General features: G+C 37.9%; 1 protein-coding gene across 19 annotated transcripts in view; it reads right to left on the reverse strand.

Moving 5' to 3' along the window:
• The window catches only part of SORBS2 (sorbin and SH3 domain containing 2), a 146,245-nt gene that overhangs the window by 44,126 nt on the left and 79,289 nt on the right, over positions 1-22,830 (reverse strand). For 16 of the 19 annotated variants that reach the window (XR_010303443.1, XM_064149002.1, XM_064149000.1 and 13 more), the window contains 7 exons: positions 18,348-18,827; positions 13,408-13,552; positions 11,341-11,516; positions 6,191-6,257; positions 4,530-4,574; positions 3,143-3,326; positions 369-483 (listed from right to left, as the gene is read on the reverse strand). Coding sequence is in view for 18 of the 19 variants with exons in the window: in XM_064149002.1 (XP_064005072.1) it covers positions 369-483; positions 3,143-3,326; positions 4,530-4,574; positions 6,191-6,257; positions 11,341-11,516; positions 13,408-13,552; positions 18,348-18,827 (1,212 nt within the window). In the remaining variant the exon portion in view is untranslated. The remainder of the gene's footprint in view (positions 1-368; positions 484-3,142; positions 3,327-4,529; positions 4,575-6,190; positions 6,258-11,340; positions 11,517-13,407; positions 13,553-18,347; positions 18,828-22,830) is intronic. The other 3 variants (XM_064148999.1, XM_064148990.1, XM_064149003.1) reach the window with 2 other exon arrangements.

Here is a 22,830-nt window from a genome sequence, read left to right on the forward strand (position 1 = left end):
AAAATGTAATTACTTTTTTTTAAACCCCATTAATTAATCAGACACTTGGTGTGCTGTCAGTGCTACTGAAATGGAGATATGTGCCAATTAGAAAAAGCATTTTCCGTTAATTCACAGTTCTGCTCATCATCCATTACACAGTGGTGGTTTGGTTTCTTGGAAATACCAGAAGACTGCAGCTCAGCAAATAAGCCAAATCCACATTTTCAACAGAACCGTCAGGAAAGAGCAAGGACAAATTGCCGCAGAATCACAGTTGAAAAGGGACCTTCGATATTAATCTAAATAGCTATAACCAGTAGTAAATAACAAAAAGATGACTTCTCACCAAACCTTTTACTGTATTACACATTTCACTTGTGTCTTACCGGCCTCTCATGTTCAAGGATTGATGACTTTCCTGGCTCGTATTCAAAAATACTTCTTGGTTCAGAACGGAACTTGCGGGTGTCTACCTTTCTGTCAGGGGGATCCCACTCATTTCTAAATAACAAATATGAGCAACTGAGTTAATTCATTGTCATTGCCATTTGCTTTACAGGTCTGTGTAAGAGAAACATGCAAACTTAACTTGAACCTCGGCATAGCCTCTCTTTCCAGATTTCAGTTGGGCAATGTCTCAATGTTTTACCATTGTGTCATTTTAACCTGTTTGTAGCAGGTATACTCAATACAGCATGAAAAATATAGATGACCAGCTTTTGTGTGTCATTACTCAGACTTTTGCTCTAACTAGCAGATCAACTGAAAACCTTCCTTGACCTGGTGTGTCAAAATACCTGGACACATCTTTGCAAATGTCAAATTTGTTATGCTTGTTTTATGCACCATCTAATAGAGGCAAGTGGAAGACATCTTTGTCATCCCACAGTATGACAGTAAATCCACAGTGAAAAAGTTGACAATTTTAGGAAGCAATAAATGAGGTACTATTTTAATACACTGTGAAAAATCTAATAAATGTCCTTTATCCTGATCTCTAAATGGAACTTCTCCTGGATATCCTTGCAAGCACCACAGTATTTCCTTGGAAATCTAAATAGATAAACAAGAATTTGGCAGTTGACTTTAGGGCACAACTTTGCCCATTTCCTTTAATTATAAATTTGCTTTCAATTTAATAGTACTATGCAATGAATAAAAAGTAACTCCTACTACTGTATCTCTTCAGTAATTTGCTGTGTTACATGAACAGCTAGCTATACATTTTTGAGGGATAGGCAGCTCACTACTACAACAGTGAGAGCTACCTTTCCATGGCAGTTTTTGCAGTCACTACTTACACTGCATTTGGAAAACTTCACCTCACATCTTTTTGTTTAGCTCCATGTAACATGACCCACTGCTAACTCAAAGAATGAGGGAAAGGAATGGCAAAATCGTATGAAACACTGTCTGCATTTACAATAAGAAAGGGAATACACTGATTAAATTCCACCAGTTCCATCAGCCTTTCTGATGTGACTTGGTTTGATGTGACCTGACATCATAAGGCATATGTCACATGCCCTTAAAAAAAAAAAAAATCTATGGGGTAGCTTTTGTTTACAGTGCAAGTGCAATTTCTGGGGAACAGACACCTCTATTTATAAAATGTCCTACATTTCAGGGTTCTACATGGCTCTATTTTTTATTTTCACTGAGGAGAAAATTAGCTTCAGAGCAGAAAATTCCATATGTTTTGAGATTGAAGAGGAAAATTGGAGTGTTCCATTATACTGCAAGCCACTGCAGAAAAAGGAGAGCTGCTGAAATTCTGGTTCACACTCAGTTCACCCTAATTTACAGCACTTAGCCTGTAATCGCTTATGGACTATATTTTTGAGCCTAACTGTTAATGCAAACCATATATTGCCTCCCAGCAAGATACATGTGGACCTAAGCCTCTTATGAGAGATTTTAAAGACTCAGACTTTATAGGCAATAAAAAAAATCTCTCCCTGTGTCAGGAGAAGATTGATGAGTTATAGCTGTCAGCAGCAGGCAAAGCATAACTAATGTGTTTGGCATCCTGTGGCCTGGAGAACACAATTTTCACTGCCTGTCTTATCATGAAGGAGATTAAAAGGAGAAGTTAAATATCCCGATTCAGATGAAGCAAGTATCTTCAATTTCTCAGTTTCTGTGACCAAGGCATTTGGCCTAGCACAGGATGGTGACTCTCATAACTTCAGAGATCAAAGCTAAGCAGATCTACATTTTGGTGTCTTACAATACACTTCCTTATGACTGGCTAAAGAAATTCAAGCCTCACGACCTTTGTGAGGTAGGTTCAACTCTAACCCCCAACAGCTTCAACTCTCTTGACAACTTGCCCTCAGCAGCACAAGTAAACAAAATCAGTAATCAGAACAAAAACAGTAATGAGCAATCTCATTCTTCCTTGCAAATGGTGTTTTGTTACTTGAGGGTAACAAAAGGGGTATTCTTGTACCCAAAAATGGGACAAAAAATTACTCTTTTCATATATAAAAAATACACACACATAAATGTATAATAACAATATTATATTAACACATAGTATTAATGAATATAAACACCATAGAAAAAGCTTCTCCATTGAGCTGTGGGAATGCTGAAGAGTCTGTAGAGTTTGTGTGCAGCTAGAAAAATGTGAGAAATTTAAAATGCTCACTTAATCCATAAATGCTTTCTTGTTCTACTGAGGTGGAGATTGGAAAAATGGGGATAATGAACCCTTCTGAGCTCTGGGGAAACATGGGTTGAGTGCTACACTCTTACAGCTTTGCTCTTCCTTGAACTTCAATTTACGCTTTTTAGATCCTTTCTCTTTGCCACCAGATACCATAAACAGCCTTGCCTACTCAGAGACTAACAATTCAAAACTGCTGCTAAAGCACAGATTGTTCTTAATCACAAGTAGAACAATCCCACTAATGAGAATGAAAAATCTTAAATGCTCATGGTGATATCACCTGTAAGAAAAAGTAGTTCTTAGTTGTTGAAGAAATGGCAACACCACACATGGCACTCACACTATTCATCATTATCACCAGGCTGCCCCTTAAATAAAGCCCTTTAAGTGATATTATTTTCTAGCTGCTGTTTCATCTTTTGTGATATCTTGTAATTCGATTTCTGTACATACCAAAAACACATTTTGAAAAATATACTGACTTACTTTTCTGTAGACCTTTCCCTCATACGATGTGGTGGTACAGGAGGTGGCACATGGGGAGGTGGTAAAGGGGATGAGACCTTAAAGGCATCAGAACTACTGTCAGAAGCACTTTTAGACAATGGTCTGTATGTCTGTGTCTTTGCAGCTGGGTGTGCCTGAGCAGAGAAGGATGGACTGTAGCTACCTAATACAAAGCAAAACCAGAAACAGTCACAGCATGAGAATGAGTTTAATAAAACCAAAAAACACAACCAACAAAGCAAGCTACAAGTATCCACAGACTGAATAGTGCTGAAAGGTTAGAAAAATGTGTAAATGTGGTTTTAAAAGTACTTTGCTATATATTATGTAGCTCATTAGAATAACTTTAATATATCTCTATAGACAACTACAAATGCACAGATAAAGCACAATATAGTTAAAACAAATTAATGATTCATCTCTGGAGGGGGGAGAAGTTAATGGGTGTTTACATCCGTCAGAGCTGTTAATGATAGCTTGTAATTAATCCCCAGGCTCACCCTTCCTTTCAGTTATTCCATGTTCAGAAGTCAGAGAAGAGGTAGGAAATGCACAATTTTTTGTTATTGTTAGCCTGGGTCAACTAAGCAATAGGGTAACTTGAGGAAGCTCACAGGAGTCCAGACATCTCAAACAACTGATGCACAAGAAATGCTCTCAACAGTACAGAAAAAGGCAGTATGAGAGCATGTAAAATGAAGCAAACACTAAAATGGGAGGATTTAGAATGGCATTTTTGCACAGGGCATCAGGGTTTTTTTGCACATACAGTTTGTCCACACTTTAATTTTCATTTTAGCATATAATTTTACCATGGCTATCATCTTCTGAAAAACACAATGACCGTATATCTGCCATTAATGTGCCTCATTCTTGCAACTAAATAACATCAACACCAGTGCCTACAGCAAAAATGAGCAAGACCATAAACTGGAATAATTATTAGGCACTCTTACTGCATATTTTAAAAGGTGTTTTCAGAATAACCGTTGTGTCAGTAATTAGCATTTGTGTTTTCACACAGCAATTCCCTTTTCATTTCAGTAATAAAAGGCTGTGTTACTCACAATCATTAGTAAAAAATTAATGCAACATAACTACAGTATTAGCCAGTGTACCCCATCTGCAGTAAGAGGCCCACAGCTGCAATTCATTTCTGTGCTAAGAATGAAAGCAAAATTAAACTTTGTGTCATTGGGGGAAAAAAATAAATAAAAAAGCATGAAAAAAACACCAGATAAGATCCAACAAGAGGATTAGAAGTGTTTATGTAAGCATTATAAAAGCAAGCGTGAATATTTAACTACCCTTGTTACTTGCTGACATTAACAAAAGACTCATTTTGAAGTGAGGGAATAATTCCTACCCGCACTGTACGCATAGGCAGCATTGTACATGTCTGGGTCGTCATCTACAAGAAGAAAGAGACATGTTTCAGTCGTGCAACACAGGGCAGGTTAGCACAGCAAGGCAGCTCCGCCTTCGCAAACACAAACAGAAGATCGGTAGGCAATCAGGCACTGCCTCTCCCTCATCTCAGAGGTGTTTCAGAGAATCGACTCCTCCCGTTACATTTATTGCAGGCCATCTCCACGCCTGCCTCGGTGCGGGGCTGCTGCGAGGCGAGGCGGGAAGCTCCCGGAGCTGACAGGCGGCGGCCGCGCGGGGCCGGCACGGGGCCGCACTGCTCCGCGGGCGCCGCTCCCCCTCTACCGCAGCGCTGAGCAAGCTCGGCAGTCGAGAGGCTGGAAGCTATCGTTCCAAGCACCTACTGTGTCAGCAGACTTGGGCAGACTGCTGCTGCTCTTTAACCGTGCAGAAATGCTATTTACGTTAAGGTTAGCAACAGAACCTTGTATCCAGTAAAGCATTGTTAATGTGTAACTTAGCTGCCGACACTTCCTTTGCTGCCTGGCACCGATGGCAGATACTGAATTTATTTCGAAGCTCATCTAATAATTAAGCTTAGACAGTATTTAATTTCTTTTAGGCTGACAGCCTTCTACACAGACTCAAGAACCGTCTGGTTGCATTCCAGTGTGATATAGTCAAGGTGATCCTGCTCTGACAGGGGGGCTGGACCAGGGGATTGAGGTCCCTTCCAGCCCCTGACATTCTATGATTCTATGAATGGTACCTTCTGGTCATGTTGCCCATATTGTGTACTTATTGGTTAGCACTGAAATGCAAAGAATAGCTTTTTGTCGGTTCTTCTCCCTTTTCCAAGCTCAATTCCTTCCTCTTGTCAGCTCTCCTCTACCAGAGGCCATTAAGTAGTACTTATCACAAAAAGCAACCTTGAATATCTACAGTGTGATTAGTGTTAAAAATAGATTTGTAAGCCCAAAATTTCCTGCTTATATTTTCTATTCTCCCACTAATATTCTATGTGGCCACACTGAATGCAGGCTCTACCTTAGATGAATCAAATCTTCTTCCTTCCAGAGGAGCAATGAGTGTAATTATAATTATCCTTTATACAGTTTCTTGACATCTTTGGTGACAATCATAATAAAGGATGTTTACTCTAGAGCTAGTAGTGTCAACAAAGCTTCACTTCAGCAAAATCAAATATGACATCCTATGAAAAACCAGCAGCAATTCAGACAGAAAAGGGATTGTCAGAACAGCTTGTTTACTAGTCCATGCTCTTCTAGAACATGAACTCTCCAAAAGAGAGCTGGCATGGTAAGAGATTCACAGTGGTCAGTTTCTCATCCCTCAAACCAGAGATGAAGACCACTTCACTGAGCTCTTCTATGACACAGAATCATACTGGTTGCACTTCTATGCTAACAACTTTAATTGTTGTGGGGTTTTTTTTGGGTAACAAAATAGATCAATTATAAATGTTCAGTCCTCATCAGAGGAGCTCTCTCTGCAGTAAAATCTACCATTCAGTGTACCTGTTGGATTTGATTAGTTACCTGCCACTTGGTGAACACTTGTATTTTCACATACCAGACAATCAAAGTGCATTTTTTAATGCCAATGGGAATGACCCAGTCACGATGAAAGCATACTTACCAGGCCTATGAACCATGTGGATTTGCTTGAACATTGTCTTGTACCAATCCTTTGGCCTGTCAACTGTCTAAAATAAAATACAGGTTTTAAAAATTAAAACAAAACAATCTAAATAAAGAAACAGAAAACCCCAACTTAAAAAATCTGTGTGCATAAATTTGATCAGACATTTAATGCTATTCTGGTTATTAAGTCCATTGTGTCTTCTCCCCTATTTAATATATTTATCTTCATACCATCTATTTTAAATGATATATTTATGATTTGTATCTCATAATTCCTCTAACAACTTCTGGAAGACACTGAAGACTGAGCCAGTTTCAGACTCTGATCCTGGAGGTTACAATGGTTGGGAACATCGGATTAGTGCCAGATCAAGAGTTTATCTTGTGAGTGCCCTATATTTCAAACAATGAATGCTAGATACTTTACAGGAAAATACAAACACCACAGCAATAGCAAGCATTTAATAAAAGCTTCTTTAGAGCTGCTGGCAATTTCCAACTCGAATTATTTTAAAAATCTAATTGTTAAATAATACAGAATGACTTTGGAATGCTATCAAGAAAATAATTAAGACAACATTGTATTTAAGAGTAAATATTTGGATTGTAGACAAGCAGCATTTCCTGTTATCAGTTTTAAATTCTCCTTCCACACAACCTAATTTTAACTTTTTTTTTTTTTTTCATTTTGAGAAAAGTGAGTACAATATACTTGTCAATAATCACTCATTAAATTATACTTATCCTTACTTTTGTAAACTATGCAACCCCAAAGTTCCCAGACTCTCCTCATATAATTTACTGGTGCTTCTAATTTTTATCTCTTTTCCTTCTGCATTTTCTCTTTTGCTGCAGTTTTCTTTGAGATAGGATGATTCAGAAAAGTTGATAACATAAAGACAACCATGTTTTCAGTATTATTATTCTTAGGTCCTAAAATTCTACTTGTTCTATAGTAGTCAGAAAAGCAAAAAGTTTAATGCAGACAAACAAATTCATCTTCAAGCCTCACAGTGCACAGGGAGAATTCAAGAGACCCCACTTGCATTTGCTAATATTAAACCTGCAATTACTCTGCCCACTCCTCTTTACTATGAAAAGTGAAAATCCACAAATTATTCTCTACAATCTTCCCAAAATAAGCAACAGATCTCCCAGTGTGTCCATCTGGCTCCATGCCATCTTTAGTGAATCACACTTTTGTATTAATAATACTTATTACATTTACTGTACATAATTAATCTGTTTTATTAACAATAGTAAGCTATTAATAAAAGAGCTTAAGTAGAAAATGCTTCTGCATTTTGAGGAATCAGCATGGGTTCTCATAAAATTGCCTCTAAGTGATGTTAAAGAAAAAAAAGAAGTTTAAAAGAAGAACTGACAGTCAACTAAAGAACCTAGAGATCTGCTGAGTAAGAAAGACATTTAAACAGCATATTATGATTTTAATCCAGCCCTACTTGCCAGAGATAAGAGAGATACAGTTTCATATAAAGAACAGGTACCTCCCCTCACCTACCACCATTCCCGACTTATGCCAAAGAGAAGGTATTCAGAAACTAATTTGGACCATTTTAACATTGTTTCCCTAAAGGTACTAAACATCTATAAAAGTGGAACTCTGATAATAATTCACTGAATTGGAAATTCACAGGTTGTGTGGTGCTCCATGATTGTGTATGTTCAAAAGTTCACAAGGAATTCCAGAAGGAATTACTGAAAGAATCTGTGCTGATGGGCATAATCTCCACGGTACTCCTTGTTTCCCACAGCACTACAAACCTGCAGTAGTCCCATGATATTGCAACTGTCTTCTGATTGTGTTGTGCCAAGAAGAGTCTTCCAATAGAGCTTGATTCATTGATAGGTAAATACATTGGAAACTGCATAAATCTTGACTCTACTGTTTATTGAAGGACAAAAACGCATAGACAGCTCTATGCTGGATCCTTATCAGTCAGTCCTCCACATATCAATAGGATGCTTTCACATAGAAATCAGGTATAGGAAGCTCCCACCTGACCAGAGAAAGCAGTCATTTGACTGTACATTGTAACTCATACAGGATTAGATAAGCTATAGAATAAATAATTTTTAAAATCCATTTTCTGAATTTATATTGGCTAATCTGACATAGCAACAGTTGCATGAGGATTTAGCAGTATTCACAGTGCACCAAGCCGTTCGGATGCCATCCTGCTTTCCATACATTATAGCTCTTGCAATTAAATCTTGTAACAGCAATCATCATATATGCCAATCAATGAATAGTGTGAAGAGGACATAAGAATTATTTGCACTTGGTACTTATCAGAGTCCATGATCAATGCAATATTCTAACAATCCATCAGGAAGTATGCAATTAAAGGAAGCATTTATGACTTTCAGTGGATCCCCTCTTTTTTCTAAATCTTCTTTCCACTCCCCTGCTGCTGAAATATTACATCACAGTATAGGAAAGAAATGCATATGGACTTGATTTTTCCCTCCTCTATTTTTAGTAAATACAGGCCTTTTCAGTTTACAGATTAATTTTGATAGCTAGATATGAAGCAATCTTTTTTAATAGTTTAAAGCAGTGCAGTCATACTGCTTTCCATTAACCTGTTTTTTCCTTCCCTAGGATCCTGTCAGGGGTAAACTCTGGCAGTGCCAGCTGACTGAATGCTACTTCTAAATGAACAGTATTTTACTCCCTCTTTTCCAAAGACTTTATTTTTAATGCCTTAGAATTTCACCGTCTTAGGGGCAGGGCTTGGCATGGTGACAGAACTTAACAATGATCTGAATTTTCAGGCTTCAGACTTGTACTTCCCAGAGCTGGCAGAAGTTCAAGTTGTATGGAAGGAACATGCTAACATGGGATGGAGGTTCTGAGAGAAGGGAAAGCTTTATAGTAATCCTTCCCCTGTCAGCAGCTTTGGACAGAGAAGGTTTGCAGGAGTAGAAAGAGAACATCACTGCTTTCCTTGGCTAAATAGTCAGCATAAACCATGTTCTGTGAGTAACGACAGTTTGGAAGACATAGCTACAACTTGAATAATCTCTCTGCTTCAAATATGAAATACAGATACTCTCAAGTTCTAGTTCACAAGCTTTGAATAGCACAACGTTTTGGAACACAGTGCATGTGTTACCTATCACCTGTGTAACTGCATTTACTGCTTTTTGGATAGACTTGGCTTTTTTTTTTTTTCACGAAGATAGAAGAATAAGAAACTCTTAATATTGCATGCAACAATAAACTTAGGTAATTTGAAAAATTCTCTCTCTCTTCAGATGGAGTGAGGCTGAACCTTCTGGGAGAAGATGTCTATTTGGATTGCTCACTGACCTTGGAGAAAGAGTGAGTGATATATTCTACTTTTTACTGTTCATGGGAAATGCAGTAATAGCACTTTTGCATGTTTCTGCATAGTACTGCACTCTGAGATGTGTCGAGGTGCAGCGTATTCAAGTCTTTTGCTGATAATTACACCTGTGTTCTTACATGACAGAGATACGTGAGGCTCAAATAATTTGGGCACATCTAAAAAGTAATTTCAAATCCGTATCCTGAAAGCAGTCTCATTTTCAGCTAAATCCCAAGGAAGCAGAATAACGACACAAAGCCGTGCATGAGAAAATCCCATACATGTGTCAGTGTAACATTTTAACTAATGTCTCACTGTGAGAAACCTTTCTGTAATACTAAGTTTATAAGCTACAAGATACTTTGTAATTGGGACATTACAAAAATCAGAGCAAAACCAGCTGAAAAATGTTCTAATTCAAATTGCACTATGTTTTCAGGTGAAAATCCGAGACACTTAGACAACACAATTTGGAAGTCAAATATAGGTTGGCAAATTGCCAGTGCTGCTAAACACACCTGAGGAAGACTTCTGCTACAATCTTATATAACTGATATGCATTCTATCAAATCAATCAGCTACTGGAAAAAACAAACCCCAAATCAAAGCAGTTACTTTATCTTATATCCTATAGTTACAAACCCAGTTACTTTATCCTATATAAAGCAGATGGACATATTTATTTTAAAAATGGGTAGGAAACTAGAGCATTGTTGCAAAGAAATCTCTTCATTTTAAAAAGATTCTTTTTGTATTACTTTTAATGTAAAACTAAGGCAAAAAATGCCAGAGTTTCCTCCCAATCTTATAAAAAGTGTCTCCATCTTACCACTTGGATTTTTTTCCTATTGCTTTTCTCTATCAGTTCCGTATTTCCCCCCAGTTTTTTAAGCAATTGAAGCAGTTATTGGCAGTACAACACAGCCCCATATGTCAGTATTAGCAGAGAGGATATATCCAACAGCTGCTACATCCTTCCACCTCACAAAGACTTCACCTGCAAGGGCTCCGCAGCCTTCATCCTGGCTCCAGCTCTTCTTACTCTTTCTCCGTCTAGCACAGCACTTCTGCTCCGGCTGGGAAGGCCAGTAAGCACTTCCTTTACAGACCTAGTCCAGCTGCCACTGTGCTCTCTGGACCAGCCAGAAGAGGCTGCCCTGAGAGCAGTGGAAAGAATGCTTCATCAAAGTGAAAACAAAACTCTTCAGTTCGACATCCTCGGACCACTTAAGCAGTGACTAGTGGCAGATGATCAAAAACGGGCTAGTCACAATGGAAGAGCTTCCACACTATTCATGTCACTCAAGGGCACAATGATCATATATTGCGCTTCCACGAAAATGCCAACCACTTGCATTATTATCAGAACAAAAGTATTCATTTCCACACTACCCTGATAACATGAGAACCACTGTCCCAAAAATGCAGAAGCAGGAGATTTACATACATAGGGCCACATATGTGTGCACATATATACATACATAGTATGTATAAACTCTATTTTAGAAATAACAAAGCAAATGCAATTACTGCTTATCTCCCAAAAGGCAAGAGAAGCAAGAGAGACAGAATTTTGGCTGCTTCTAATTAAAACTAAAAACATGAGGTTGCCCAATTATGCTCCCATCAGCACTCTCCTTTTCTGTCAACACACAATATTATATTCATGAGCTCCCTGATTACGCACACTGTATTCCACATTATATAAGACTAGAAGAATGTGAAAAACCCATTACCAACAATCAAATCATTGTATGAGTTCATACAGAGATTGCCTAGAATTTCCTACCGTTCTAATTGCTGTAGGGATTCCAGATTCATCTACCGGGCCAATCCCTGCATAATGTGGGGCTTTAATGACCGTAACTTTTTTTTCCTCTTCTGAGGATCTACAGATTGGTATTGTACTGGTGGTGGTGGTGCTGCCAACAGTCTCAACGTGCTGTGAGTATGTCTCTGTGGACTCTGTAAAGATAACGTGACAGAGTATTGTGTAAAATACAATTATCACACTTGGTGCTTCCCCATTTACTTATGCTATACAGAGACTGACAATAATCTTAACCACATATATACACAACACTTTAAAAAAAATCATCTTATCTGGTTCTTTGCCCTAGTTAACGCTATATTAACAGAACAAAAACTTCTTTTAAGGGTCAGAGAGGCTACTCAATTGAGGTATTTTTAGATTAGAGGTACTTTTTCAGAGCACCATGCTGAACAATATTCTAGCCAGAATAAAAACAGCTTGACATCTGTAGAGCAATCTGATGTTCAGTACTTTAGGTTTGTGGTGACTTGCAATATTTACACCCCCTCCACAAATCTCCTTTTGTAATTAATAAAATTAAACCCTTCTAAAATTCAGAGCAATTTAATCAACAAAAGAACACCTCAGTGTTGGAATGTGTCATCACTGGGATCTGTACTGCTGCAGACAATGTACTTCCTTCCTGTATGCAGGAAAAACAGCCCTATACCTTCAGGCAGCACGTTGCAGTAAATTAGTGGGCTGTTGTGACAAAGCATCTTTTTTTGCAGTGCTTGTGAGACATTTCCACTGCAAGAGCAGAAAATAATTATTCTAGCACTGCTGGTGAAGATGACAATGGTCTGTGGACATTAACATCCATTGAGTATTCTGAAGCAGAATATTTGAATTGTAATATAGTCCAGTAAAAGGAGTTCTAGTGACTGAAAGCACTAATTTGAATTTGAATATTTCTGCTCACTCATGCTGCAGAGAGCTAGATTTGGCAAGGCTGTCTCAGCTGTTTATTCAAGTTTGAAATCCTGTACACATATATGGCGAGGGGCAACTCTGTGTGGCAAACGTCTGAATATTTGGGCCTTTTTCCCAAAATGCAGAGTGTTAAATTTAGAAAACATTTTGGATTTGATCCTTCATTCTTCATAGGTCTCAAACTGAGGCCATCAATGGGATTTTCACATGAACAAGGAGAATAGAACCAGTTATGGTGGAACAGAGGACTTCCACATCATATAAGAATAAAAAGAATGGGAAATGCTTTACTTATTTCAGGTATATCCATATCAAATGTTAGACCTTTAGATCAGTAAACTGGAAACATAAAAGACTATAATTTTGGGGATGTGAAGAAGCCCATGTATGCAGTTTTTGTACCTATCACTGTGAAAAGGATAGCAGCATTTGTTGAAGTTCTAGTTTCAAGGGAGAGGACTGCCATCTAATTTCCATGCATGCACAACAAAAATGCAAGTTCCATGATCACATTCAAATGATTTTACATGTATATTCTTATCTGGATATGTAAAACACTGATAGGCAAAGCAGCAAGCAAATGACTGTGCTGGAAAACCCGGATTATACCAAGAAAGTGCCTTTCTAAGGCTGATCCATATTTTTTCAAATTAAACTAACAATGCCCTGCAAGTAAAAATACATAAACAAACAACAGATTGACACACAAAAGTCCAGAACTCCTCTCTTTGTTGGCATCACTTCTACTGAAGATTATGGAAGCTGTTGGGAGTGTACAAAGTTTGCCCTTGGTTTCTTAACAAAGGCAAATGTGAAAGGGTTGCATGAGTTGAGCTGTTATGATATATGCTGTTTCCTCATCGAAGTTAGTAGAAAGGAGGCAAAAAGCCACTTTCACATACATAATAAAACTTAATTGCAACTCCAGATCAAGATTGCTATCATATCTAACAATAAATACTGGTTTTTTTGCATTTGTTTCCCAAGGTAGATGAATAGACAATACCTTCATTATGGATCTGAAGCACTCTGCAACTGTTTGCAGTCTTTGCCACAAGAATTGGCGTATGTTGCGTAACGTTTAAAGCAAACATTCTGTGTGAGGCTTACCCATCATCCTGCCATGCTGCATGATAACGATGTTGGAATTGAGTGAAGCTGGTGGAGGGTAAGCTGAAGAAGGGGAAAAAGGCCTTTGAAAGTGACTCACTGGGCTGGCAGCAGTGCCAGAGTTCCCATTCACTGTGATCTGAGCCTGAGAGAAACAAAACAATATCCCATTAAACTACACACAAAGCCCTCCGACTGCAATCCCAACAAAGAATGATGCAAGACTCATTCAAACGACAATTGCCAGTTGTCAGGTACCTAGCCATAACAGCACCTGTGGTCACTGAAATATAAAACTTGTAACAAGGTGAGTAGAGTGTGTTCATTATGTACCTTGTACCTCGCCCCTCTTCTCTCCTTGTATGTGCTGTTTTTAAAGCATGCTGGAGTCATAGCAAGGTGACAGCAAGCCTATGGTCGAGGCAATAAAAATGGCACAAACAAGGTCTGCAGAGCTCTGACAGCAATAAAAAAGTGGCAGTAGAAGTTTCTCTCATGTGACAAAAGCTGCCTGCCACAGATTGCTCGCTCCAAGGGAAAATATTCCCTTAATTCACATGCTCAAGCCCTGTTGATATTAATGGGAACTTGCATGCAGACTGAAGGGAAAAGTCTTATTAAGACTAAAGCAAGCCAAAACTTCTTTAAAAGGTGGGAGCCAGCTGGAGTGACTATGAAATGCTGATATGTAATTAATCATCATAAAAATAAATAGCACCAACAAAAAAATCCACAACCACAAAACAACAGAACAAAATAAGCAAATAAGATGTGAAAGCTAAGGCAGTATAGCAGCATCACAATCAATCTGTTTTAGTCACAAGAGGTACTTCTAAAACAACCTGCTTCCCTGCCCTCAGGTTTAGAATCCCCACATCTGGACATTAGCAGTTTTATGAGGAGTGAGGCAAGGATTAAAAGACAGATATTGAAAAAGTACTGAATGAAACAAGGGGGTAGTATTTCAGCAGAAAAGGGACTGAAGCCCTGTAGCATCTCTTTAAATGTAGAACTTCAGAAGAGAATTGGAAGTGCTACAAAGTATATAACTTATGTAGGAAGTGCTTAACCATATATAACAAGAGAACTAAAACTTGCTGCAAATATAAATGTCCATCAAAGTATCTGAAGCAGCAAAACATATAAAAAAACATATTAAAAAGCATGTTATTTTTACACTTTAAAGTTTAAAGTGTTTAATGATCTCTTATATTTGTATTTTGAAAATTACAGATTTAACTTTTTAACAGCTTGACCTCCAATAGCTAAAAGAGCAAAACAAATTCTATATAGAACTCTAAGGTGCATGCAGGGGTTTCTCATTTTAAGGAGTTCAGCTCTGAACTGAGCTGAAAAGTTTGTGCTGCGCTCATGTCTCCATGAAAACTTTTGTGTTTAAATGTTTCTTCTTTCAATAGGCAAGAGCAAAAATGTACACTAAGTTGGCTTTTCCCTCACCATCCTCCCTTCCAAAAGGGCTTGGAGCAGTAAGAATACAAAAATTACATGAACTCAAAGATTGCACTTTAAGAGGTATGGAGCTATATTTTCAGATGAGGTTCCTAGATGAGGCCATCCACATCTACCACACTTCAGTATTTCACCCATTTTCCTTTCCTGCAGATTGTCTTCTTGAGACAGATTGTTTCTAGGGACCTCCCCCAACAGAGACCAGAACCTTACACTTTCTTAGTCATTTAATATGATTTTTGTTACTCTGAAGAGATGAGCAGAGCTAATGTGAGTTCTTTATCAGCCAGTAAGCTAATTGTACAAATTTGGGTAATAAAAAAATCAAGATAATCCTGTGATAGACTTTAGCAAACAGCTGAGTCAGACAGTAAGGCTCCTACACTTTGTCATAGACAATATTATGAAGCCAAGATCCACAGAGGTAGCTGATGTACATCAGCCAAAAATGTGTATGTTGCATGCCCATATATGACATTTTGGGGGTTTCTTCTAAAGGTTTTGGAGTGTATCAGCTCAGCTATAATTTCTTAGTTCTTAATGACATTCTCTTTGATCAAAGTTTCCATGAAGCACTTGCATTTGTTTATGTAACACATTTTTCACTACAAAAGATAAGTTTTGTGAAATTTTGGGTTTTTCAAGGGTCTTTTCTCCCATTTGAATAATTTGGAAGTTGTTGACATTTCAATTTGAGAATGTAACACTTTAGTTCCATGTGTCAGAGTTTCTTCTCAGATTTACAAAGAAGTGAAATCTTTAAGGTGCCTATTCACTAATCAGACCTTTTACTTTCCTAGGTAATCTCTTTAGTGGGAAAACAAGATGATATACAGAAGAATCACTTCACCAAAATGCACTTATTTCCCAGCTTACAAAGAACGTAAACTTCATCTCATTCAAGCTGTTTGTTTCCCTAGGCTCCTCCACTTAAATGTTTTTTTTTCTCTCCATTATACTTTACATTCTTCTTCTAGCTAATCAATCTCTTGTAAAGATTCCTCCTAGATACTGGGCTTTAACTTCCTTTAATTTTCCTGAGCATCAGAAAGACCAGTTCTCTGGACTTCTGCATCAGAGCAGAGAAAAACATCAATTTGGGACTGGAGCTGCTTTCCAACTTTTCCCCTGCTGAGGCAGGTGGCAAAGGGAAAGAAATCCCATTACAGATGTTTGAGCAGCTTTGTGTAACAATGCTGCACAGCCCACGTCTGGCCTCTACACTTAATTAAGATAAAGTACTCAGTTTGTGAAGCTCAAGACAGTCCTGGAACTTGGGAAAGAGAAAAAGTCTAATGTGTACTTCCACTTCCAAGTTTTCATTAGATTCCTCAATTTAAAACTATACAAACAAAAAGAATCCATGAAGATTACTTTGAAAGGGAAATATTTTTAACTGGAATAGAATCAGGAAGACTAAAAAATAGCTCCTTCCCAAATTTAACTGCAATTCTAAGCATAAACCCAAATAACAATTGCAATTCTTACACTTTATGTTTTCATAGAAGTTGTGATCTTTGACTAAAAATATGGCAAATTAACCATGGTTTTAGCTCTGCATTTTGCTTGGGATATTTTGTAGTTTTGTTGATTTAGCTCTTTCCGATGCTGTTTCTCCTAAGATCTGTTGCAAAATCTTTTTGCCTAAGATCTCATGAATAATCAAACATCCTCAATGTGGACATAATGTCTTTGAAAGTATGGTTCCTATGGAGGTACATTACTGGATGGCACAATCCTGTATTTTGCTGTTCACACGGTGGTTTTAATCTACAAAACCAAGTCTCCTTCAAGAATAAAGAGCATTACAGGAGTAGAGCCACTAGCAGCACACATGTATGCCACCAGCTTCCCCAAGATTTTCTCATTTCACAGATACATTTATAGTCACCTGGCCCTCTACACTGGATGGGAGACTAAGACTTTTCTACACTACAGAGGTGGGTCCTGACAGCAGTTTACTTTCTGTTGTGCTCTTAGTACTGAGGACTTTTCTCCTTTGGTGGGTTACTCATCCTTCCTCTTTGGCCATTAATGGTATACAACAGTTATGCTCATCCTTGTCAGGTCTAAGAGAGAAGGTGGTGATCAGACCTGATCTTAATGCATCTCTATAGGAAGGCAATGCAAAAATGGGAAGAAGGAAGGACTCTTCATCACTTCAGCTTACAAAAGTAGTGCTCAAAGAAAACAAATACAGTTAGCTGATTATTTTAGAAGTTGGTCAGAAGAAAATGTAAGTGTTCCATGCTTCCCACAGCTAGTAAATGTAGTGATTATGCCTTATTTACACATAGCAGTCTATACTGATTATGGTATCTTTGGTTAAAGCTATTGGGCTATATGTAGATTCACAGCATTTATTCTTTAAAATAGATAAATAAACAAATGGTTTCGGAGCTGTGTAACAAGAGTTAGCAATTACAGCTTTTACATGCCTACCAGTAATATTTTTTTAAACAGCATCCAGAGAACACAGAGACAACAGCTTTCCAGGTGACTATGTGCAAGTTTGAGCTCAGAATACTTAGAAAAAAAAAAAAAACATGCAACTTTAAAAAAATAGACATTGTCTGTTCTTTTCAGATGTGAAAATTATAGCGTGCTGAACACTGTCGTGACCCTGTGAAACTCTGATCTCAGAACATCTCTCTGTTCTGTAATTCAGCAATGAATTGCTCAATCTAAATGAAAGCTTTGTTCTGACTCATTTTAATCATGCAGATAATCTCAAGAGAAATAGGAAGTGGTCCAGATTTGACCCAAATTCCATACTTTCTTTCTGCCCATACACGATGGTAGTAAGGTACAGAAAAGTGAATGCATGTATAACATGGCTAACTGCATGCTGGATCATTTTCTTAACCTAACGAAAAGCAGCAGGACACTTGTGTACTCTAAGATTATTTATGGAGTTGACTCCTGTAAGAAACTGTGCTTAGGACAGGAAAAGATTAGTTAGAGAAGAGAAACATGGTTTTGTGCAGTCAGTGGTCATGTCTGGGGGAAAAAAAACACCTGTGTTAAATACTGCCAACATTTACTATGAATGAAAAAAGTTGTACTATAGAAATCTGTACTACAGTATAAACCAAAAACAGAGCCCAGAGGATATAAATTCGCAAACCTGTATGTTGCTAACAACATTTTAAATCAATGTCTTCAAACTCTACAGAACACCTGCTTTTAATGCATTTGGAACAGATACCATTAGGATTTATTTTCAGCAGCGTTCAATATGCCTGTGCTGACCATACAACAATTTGATAGCATCTTCCCATTACCAAATCTGCTATGCCATTAATCTTTTTTTTCCACAACTGTTGCAAATAAATACTGTCTGACTACACACAGCAAAGCACTAACAAAATACTTGTCCATGCAATGGGATGATGGACAAGTTTGAATTCTGTTCCCTTTTGACAACCTGTTTGAACAAAATGGAGGAGGTAAAAAGGAAGCATAATTACATGAGAAGTGGCAGCAGTGTTGGTTAAGGTGGTGCCATCTGACACAGCAGACATCTGGCTCAAGGTTGGGGAAGGTGTTTCAGAGCAGTCAGTAGTATCATAGCTACAAGTCTGCAGCTCATCTAGAATGGCTGTGGAGGACTCACTCACTGTGCGGGAGGAGCACTCACTCATGGCAGAATCTGTGCTTACAGAGGCTGTTTCATTCCTGTGGATATCACTTTCAGAAGCTAGGTATGGGCATTTACATGAAAACTGTGAAAGGGATGAGGTTTTATAAAAGCGTGGAGGCAAAAAATCATCAAGCATTGGCAAAGAATATGGTACTGGGTGGGTGCCACTGTCTGGTGAGAAAGAGGCTCTGTTAACTGGTACCACAGGAGGAGGAAGAGGCAGTGGCGAAGCTTCTGTTGCTGTTTGTCTGTGTGTCTGTGAAGCATTTACCTCCATCACAGGGGCAGTTACTTTCTGGTTTCCAAGCTGAGATTTGAGGAAAAAAAATAAGAAAAGAAACAGATTACCAAATGAACAAAAAACTTCCCTTTGCCTCTTGCTGTGTGTAGGAGATTTACAAAAGCGTTAAATTTTTCAGTAGCCTGAGGAAGTTCACAATCACATGGATTAGGAAATAAATCAACCATGCTCTATATTAAAAAAACACAAAAGGGATGAATGTATCAAATACTAGTGGAAGCAATGCCAGAAACCATAGTGTGCTGGGGATGAATATATGCACAACATACTGCATCTATTAGTGATCTCAGTTATGTCAGGAAGGTTCACACTATTTTATACTTTATGTAAATATGAGCACAGAGAATGTCATGTTGTTTCTAAAAGAAAAAAGGATATACAGGTCTGATCTCTCCAAACATTGCTCTTTCTTTTTTGTCAAGAGACAGGTACAATTTTGAAATTAACTGCAATATACAGAATTTGTGGGGCTAAAAGTTAAGTGGAAACACTGATATTGCAAATTCATATGATCTGCAAGTTGTGGCTGTTTTGCCTCTTGTGATATAATACATCTTCTCCATTGTCTCTCTAATAAAAACATTTGGATGACCTTAGATTTTCCAAGCACCCTGGAAGCACCCTTTCAGCCTACTGGATAACATGTACACACAGGAGCCTTTTCAACATTAGAGGACACAAGGATCGTTAGGGTAACTGGTATAAGTCTGAAGACCAACAAAGACCAGCAGCACAAGAACGGGACAGGGATGACTTTGAACCAAAACACAACACACTAGTTATTTGCCTTCAGCATAATTCCTGAAAAGCGTAGGGTAATATGCTCATAAGACTGCTTCTGAAAACTGCCACAGAACGTGCAAGCTATACATTCTGTTACTTCAGAACAGTCACAGGTCACCACGTTTAAACTAGTCCAGAAACCGGCATTTTGCATCTGCAACTTCTGTTTGAATTAAAGATGTATGAAAAGCATGTCGGCATCCAATCATTGTTAAACAGCTGCACAAATCCTTCTACACTCTTAGCCACGAGCTTTAAATCAGTTCCTGAAGTGTGTCAAAATACTGCCTGCTTCAGCACTAACAGTTTCACTCTTAATAGGGCTGAGGAACTCTGGAATAGCTGCAGGGAAAATGCTGAGGATTTTACATTTCTGTAAAATAATGGATGGCATGATACCATATGCAGTAATTACTACTTTAAAAAAAGCAGTGTTTACTCACAGGTATCACATTATTACTAATAATACTAGGGTGATGTCCTACGCTTGCAGTAGGCAGATCTTGTTAATCATTCAACAAATGTTTGGAACCATCAGATTAAAATGCCATTTTGGCATTTTAATCCAAAAATCTCAAAATATCTTCTAAAGCCCTTATGGAAGACTTGGAACACAATCCAGACGGCTACTTATGAGAAGGTCACTAGGGGTCTGGTTCCATAATTCTTGCTGCAATCAAAGAAAGTGTACACAAATAACCTTACTCAGGCCAGTGGGACCATCCCTTTGAAGCACAGTTTCAGAAAAAAATCTGAAGCATGTGGACAGTTATCCATCACTTGTTCCAAATGCCTAAAAAAAACTCTTTGGCATTACTGGACCTCCATGATACACAAAATCAGCCAGAAGCTGCCGTTAAAATCTGCGGTTAGAACACAGAATAAACCAAGTTGAACAGCTTAAAATCCAAATCTTAATCACAGCAATATTTCAAAATTTCCAACTGAAAAGAAAGAATAAAGGAAACCTTTCCATAGAGGAAATCTGAGTAGATTACTTCTCAATCAGAAAATCCACAATCTATAATTGCCTGGAAAAGGAGATAATGACTCTTAGAGATAACAAAATTTCAATGGAAGCTCCAAAGGAACACTGGAAAACTATTTAAATAATTTTATGAAAAAGAATCATATGCAGATGTGAAGCAGACATCATTTTAATGCAAGATCTGTGGGGAGTAGTATGAGTTTACTAAGGACACCAAAGTGCTGCCCTTGCTTCAACAGTCAGGACACAGATAAGGAGACTCAAGAGATGAGTGAACAAAGTCATTTTGTTAATAAACATAGCACAGGATACCAGGGTTCAAGATGTGTGCATCACATACACATAAGCAGTAGTTTCACCTCACAGATACATATGGGAAGACAGAACCATCACTCACGATTGATTTCATTATCCATGTCACAAATCAAGAACTCCACCAAAAGACATGAATCAAGAGATCATAATGCAACTACGAGGCAGAGCCGATACAAAGCCATGAAGGACTTGATACTAGATATTCTCTCAGCATTCCCAAAAGAAAAGTTACATATGACCAAATCAAAATACACAAATTGATCTCTAAATTGTTAAAATAACAGGATTTTTTTTGAGATTTGAGAAATCTAGTAAGCCTTCTGGCTTTCAACTGAGACTGAGAAGATGGCCTGGATGCTTGAGAAAAGAAGGGATGGACAACACAAGAACAGAAATTCAGGGTGCATCCAGAGAGCACATTTCTTAAAGAACGAAATTCATTGTGACTGGCAAATAATAGCTACTCTGTCAAGCCAAATTCTTACAAAGCATATACTCTTACAACTTGGGTAGAAGGATTGCAGCAATTCTAGGTACTGATTCCCAACATGGAGTTCTTCAGCTTCACAGACTAAAATGACCAAAATGGTGATTTAAATCAGTATTATCAAAATCTGATTACATCAGTTAAAAAACATAAGAGTGTTGGTAAGTTCTAAACCAGTTTGGCTACTACCAAGCCATAATTTTCATTACTGCAAAAACACGAGGAAAAGTCTGAATCTATTCCAGAAAACTTTTAATACCAGTTCCACTCAGCGTGCTTCAGATTAAGGTTGTTATGGTTATTATAGCACAAGAAACACTAGCAGAAGTGAGGCAGATTAAATGTCAAACAGGTACTTAATCGGAATGATGAAAAACTAGTTAGACTACATAATTATGTTGGGCTGTGGAGCAACACTTGAGGAAGAGAGGTAAATGTCATCACAGCCTTGAAGGGAGCTGAAGGTCTCAAGTGCAGCTTTCTGATGGTCCTTGGTAATGCTCACCTCTTCCAGCAAATCTCAAAATAAATGTCAGTTGCTAGCCAATTCACAGGAAACAGATAGTGACCCTAGTATAAATTTCAAAACCAGTCAACTATCATTTTAATGCAAGATCTGTGGGGAGTGGTATGAGGGTACTTATGACACCAAAGTGCTGGCCTTGCTTCAACGGTCAAGACACAGGTAAGGAAACTCAGAGATAAGTGAATAAACTCATTTTGTTAATACATAGCAGAGTTTAGTAGTCAGCAATCAAATTGCACTCACACACTTGCACAAATGGGTAAAAATACCTCTATTTTTCATTGTTAAAAGCTGATGTCAAAATGTCCAAACTGATGCTGCAAGTTAAAATCCTATGCCCATTTTTACTACCTAGCCAGATGGAATTCAGCCTTTCTGGAACACTACACTAGTGATACAGAACTTAAAATTACAATTATGTGCTTGATTTGCTTTGCTTGCCATCTGCCCCCAAAACACTCAAACCTGTCTTCTCTCTCCCTTCTGCATAACTCAATGTACTGTCAATACCTCAATACCTAACAAACAGTAATGTATTGGATAAAAAACAAAACAAAACATAAAACTATTCCTGGATCAGTTTAATTCCAAGCTGGTTTTCCTTGCTTTATTGGTCTACAGCTGCAAGGTTGGGAAATGAACACTTTCATAAACAACTAGAATAATAGTTTTTATTCCTCCAGGACACCAGGACTAAACCAAGTGACTAAGCAAGACACTGATGAACCCAGGAGCAAAATGAATACAGCACAGCAATGTTGGGTGTTTAGTTTAGAAGATGCAGCTCAGAATTCTTCAGATCTTTATGTGATATGAAACTTGGCCAACAGAATTACCTTTACCAGTCCCATACTTACAAATACTAATTGCTCTGTTGAAATTGATCAGGTTATTTCTCCTGTATCTGCAG

The sequence above is a fragment of the Pogoniulus pusillus genome, chromosome 9 (genome assembly GCF_015220805.1).
Source record: "Pogoniulus pusillus isolate bPogPus1 chromosome 9, bPogPus1.pri, whole genome shotgun sequence".
Classification (NCBI taxonomy): domain Eukaryota; kingdom Metazoa; phylum Chordata; class Aves; order Piciformes; family Lybiidae; genus Pogoniulus; species Pogoniulus pusillus.